Consider the following 4,167-nt stretch of genomic DNA (forward strand, 5'->3'; position numbering starts at 1 on the left):
CGCGCTGCCGTCGGGGCGGGGGCCTGGGCGGCTGCGGGGACCGAGTGCCGCGTCGCAGGATGGCCTCGGGCCGTCGGGGGTCGCGGCTCCGGCGGGCCGGGGAGGGGCGGGGCGGGGCGGGGGCTCCGGGCTGTGCGGGACGGGGATGGGGCTGGGATAGGGCTGGGATGGGATGGGATGGGGATGGGATGGGGATGGGACGGGGATGGCGAAGCGGCGCCCCGACGTGCGGCCCGAGCGGCCCCGCCCCCCCCGCGCGGGGCCATTGTTCGCGCGCCCTGTGATGTCACCGCGGCGGCGGAGCCCCCGCGCCCGGGCGCGAGGCCGGTGCGGAGCGGCGGCAGCCAATGGGCGCGCGGAGGGCGGGCGGCGGCGGCCAATGGCGGCCAATGGCGGGGGCGCGAGCGGCGCGGGGCGCGCGGCGGCCCCCGGGCGGTAACGGGGCGGCGCGCGCGCGCTCCGCAAAGTTTGGTGTCGGCGGGTCCGGCCGGGCCGCGAGCGCAGCGCGAGCGGCGGCGCCTCCACAGCGGCGCGAGGGCGGAGGAGGATGGAGCCGCCGAGGATGGAGCCGCCAGGGCCGGCGCAGGGCCAGCACCAGCACGAGCCCATCAGCTTCGGCATCGACCAGATCCTCAACAGCCCCGAGCAGGACAGCGCTGCCCCGCCGCCCCCCCGGGGCCCCGACGGCGCGACCTTCCTGGGCGGCCCCGGCGGCCGCGGCGGCGCGCCCTACCCGGCCCTGCCGGCCCCCTTCCCGGCCATCGCCGCGCCTTTCGAGGACTCGGGATCGTACAGTGTGAACCTCAGCCTGGCCCCGGCCGGCGTGATCCGGGTGCCGGCGCACAGGCCCATCCCCGGGGCCGTGCCGCCGCCCATCTCCAGCGCCATCCCGGCCATGCCCGCCGTGCCCAGCCTGGGCAGCCTCAACTTCCCCTGGATGGAGAGCAGCAGGCGCTTCGTCAAGGACCGCTTCACAGGTAAGGCGGCGGGGCGGAGCGGGCGAGCCGGCTCGCGACAACGAACGGAAGGGCCGATAAAAAATGTAAAACGAAATAATAACGGTAGTGCGAATAAGAGTAAAAGTAAAGACGGCCGCTGGATGCTTTCCTCCCCCGCGCCCGCAGCGAGCCGCAAAACCGCTCTCCTCACGGCGTGGATAGCGCGGGGACCCCGGGGGGCGGCCGGGCCCCCCTCGCCTCCGCAGCCCTTCGACGAGAGGCGGCAGCGGGACCCCGGGGAGCCGCCGTCCCTCCGGGGACCGGCGGGACTCGGGCGGCCAGCGGGCAGAGCGGCGGCCCCGGGGGGGCGGCCGGCACCGTGCGGGCGCGGGGCTGACCCCTGTGCTTCCCACCCGGGCAGCGGCGGCGGCCCTGACGCCCTTCACGGTGACCCGGCGGATCGGGCATCCCTACCAGAACAGGACTCCGCCGAAGCGCAAGAAGCCGCGGACGTCCTTCTCCCGAGTGCAGATCTGCGAGCTGGAGAAGCGCTTCCATCGGCAGAAGTACCTGGCTTCGGCAGAGCGCGCTGCCCTCGCCAAGTCCCTCAAGATGACGGACGCCCAGGTGAAGACCTGGTTCCAGAACCGGCGCACCAAGTGGCGGTGAGTCCCGCGCCCCCGGAGCCGCCCAGTCCTGCCGCTGCCCCCGGCGGAGTCCCCCGCCAGCCGCCCCGCGAGCCCCGCTCCGGCTGGGATCGCCCCCCCTTGCCAGCGCCTGGCAGCCAAACGGTTGGGGGTGAATTTTTATTATTATACGATCATAATTATTATTGTTATTTTATCTTTATGTTTTTCTTTTTTTATAGTCCCCCATTCGAAAAACGGGGGATTATTCGTAAAAACGAGGGATTATTCGAAAAAAAACCGGGGAATTGGTTGAAGAAACGGGGAAATAATTCGGAAAAAAAATGTCGGGAGAATGTTGGGAGAAAACGGGGGAATATTTGGAAACGGGATTACTGGGAAACGGCGGGTTTTCAGGCTCTTCCCGCCGCCCCGGAGTCCCTCCGTTGGCGGTCAGGCGGTGGCCGCTGGCCCGGCGGTGCCTGGCCCCGACAGGACGCGCCGGCCGCCCTGCCTGGTTCCCGCGGCTCCGGGCCCGGCCCCGGGCCGGCCGCTCCCCGCGGAGTCCCGGGCGGAGCGTGCCCCGTGTCCCGGGCGCGGGCTGAGCGTGTCCCCCGGCAGGCGGCAGACGGCGGAGGAGCGGGAGGCCGAGCGGCAGCAGGCGAGCCGGCTGATGCTGCAGCTGCAGCACGACGCCTTCCAGAAGTCGCTGAACGAGTCGATCCAGCCCGACCCGCTGTGCCTGCACAACTCGTCGCTGTTCGCGCTGCAGAACCTGCAGCCCTGGGAGGAGGAGAGCGCCAAGATCCCCCCGGTCACCTCCCTCGTCTGAGCCCGGCAGCCCGGGCACGCAGCGGACTGGCTCGCGGAGCGCGGCCGGCGGCTCCCCCTGCCCCGGGGCCGCGGCTTCCCCCGACGGGGCGGGTGGCGGGGCGGCGAGCTGCGCCCGTGGGGCTAGACCGCGATCGGATCCGACCGGAGCCGGGGCCGGAGCCGCTTCCCCGAGACCGGCGCGGAGTGGAGCCGCTTGTATATTTGTGTCGATGTTCCACTAGGAAGGGAAATATGTCACTTTTTGTAAGAAGTGTTAATACTTTAATTTATTTCTGCATCGAGATTTTGGGCACTATTAATATGGAATTATATAAAACCTCGATTATTTATATCGAAATCTGAACATAGGTATTTTGTGTTGGCTTTGGAACAAAAGGCTATTTTTTTTTCCTGTTCTGAGGATAGTGTAAAGAAAAAAAATACCTCCCTATCACTTAGCGGAGGGGACTCGGTGGAGCCGGTGATGACTCATTAGCTTCGGAAGCCCTATTAAACTGAAAAGCGGTGGCTCCATCTGTCCCAGGTGAAGTTAATGTCAGCTGTAATTTATTCACCGTAGTAATAAGGGCTCCTTCCAGGCACCACAGGCCGTTCTGTCCTCACCTTCCCAGCCGATGAGCTTTAGCGCCCCGAAACAGCAGTCGCTCCCTGCGCCACCGGCTCTCGAGAAAGCGCCTTATGTTTCATAATAAAGAAGATTTGGGGTTGACACAGACCATGTATAATACTTTGTACTTGCTGAGATGTGTAAATAAACGTTTTATTTACAAACGTTTCTCTGCTCCCTGCCTGCCGCCGCGTCGGGGAGAGCCGAGCCGAGCCGAGCGCCGGGCCCGGCGCTGCGGGGCAGCCGGCACCGCCCGCGGAGCCACTCGGCGGACTCAGAGGAGAGAAGCCGAAATGGGGGCGGCGAGACGACCGGGAAGTGGGGTCGGGACGGCGGGGGGACTCGGAGCGGAGCCGCGGCGGCGGGGCCGGCTCGGTTGTGCGCGGTGCTCTCTCCGCCGGTGCGGGGAAACGGCCGAGAGCAGTCGTGGGTTTGGGACACGGTCGGCAGCGCGGCGTGGGAGCGAGGGGCGACCGGGCGGGAGAAGTGCGGGGCTCCGCCAGTCCCCGGTAATTTCTCCCCTCCAGCCACGCCGTTCCCACGCTCCCGCCGGCGGAGCCCGGCTGTTTTCGTTTCGCTGCCTTTTCTGCGCGCACCGCGCCGGCAGCGGGACGGCGGTGGCTGCGGCCGTGGCTGCCCGTACCCGCTCCCGGCGCCCTTGTGCAGGGTGGGGTTTTAAGAACAACCTCCCGTCGTTCTCGGACCCGGGTGCCCTGGCCCCCAACAACGGGGGAAGCTGCAAAATTGACATTTTTATAAAGCAGCCGCGGCCAGGCGGGTTTTCCCCGGCTATGGCAGGACCCGGCGCTCCCGTGGCCGCCTTCCCGGGAGGGAGGCTCTGCCGCTGCCACGGCCGCAGCGCGGCCCCGGTCACCGCGAGGCTGCAGGATTGTAACACCGTTCCCCGGCTCCCTGCTCCAGCTCCGGGCTGCGGCATAGGGCAGTTCAGGGCCAGTCAGCCACGCAGGGCGAGGGATGGAGAAAATATTTCCCTAAGCGGTTCTTTCCTCAGCGGTACCAGGGCACGGGCTCCGGTCGCAGGCAGGATTTGGTTTGTCGGGGGGACCCTGTGGAGGTCCCACGGCAGAGCCGAATCCGGTCACGCCGGGGTGATGGTGCTGGGGCCGTGCAGCTGCTCGACTGGTGCCGTTCACAAGACAGA

The 4,167-nt window shown here is 67.8% G+C and overlaps 1 protein-coding gene across 1 annotated transcript; it reads left to right on the forward strand.

Moving 5' to 3' along the window:
- Positions 1-481: 481 nt before the first annotated feature.
- On the forward strand, positions 482-3,140 carry TLX3 (T cell leukemia homeobox 3). The gene is made up of 3 exons (XM_085074169.1): positions 482-977; positions 1,360-1,603; positions 2,186-3,140. The coding sequence occupies exons 1-3, from the start codon at positions 548-550 to the stop codon at positions 2,394-2,396; spliced, it is 885 nt and encodes a 294-aa protein (XP_084930295.1). The 5' UTR covers positions 482-547; the 3' UTR covers positions 2,397-3,140.
- Positions 3,141-4,167: the final 1,027 nt, after the last annotated feature.

Source organism: Lichenostomus cassidix, chromosome 13, assembly GCF_008360975.1.
Source record: "Lichenostomus cassidix isolate B80296 chromosome 13, HeHo_3.0, whole genome shotgun sequence".
In the NCBI taxonomy this organism is placed as follows: Eukaryota; Metazoa; Chordata; class Aves; order Passeriformes; family Meliphagidae; genus Lichenostomus; species Lichenostomus cassidix.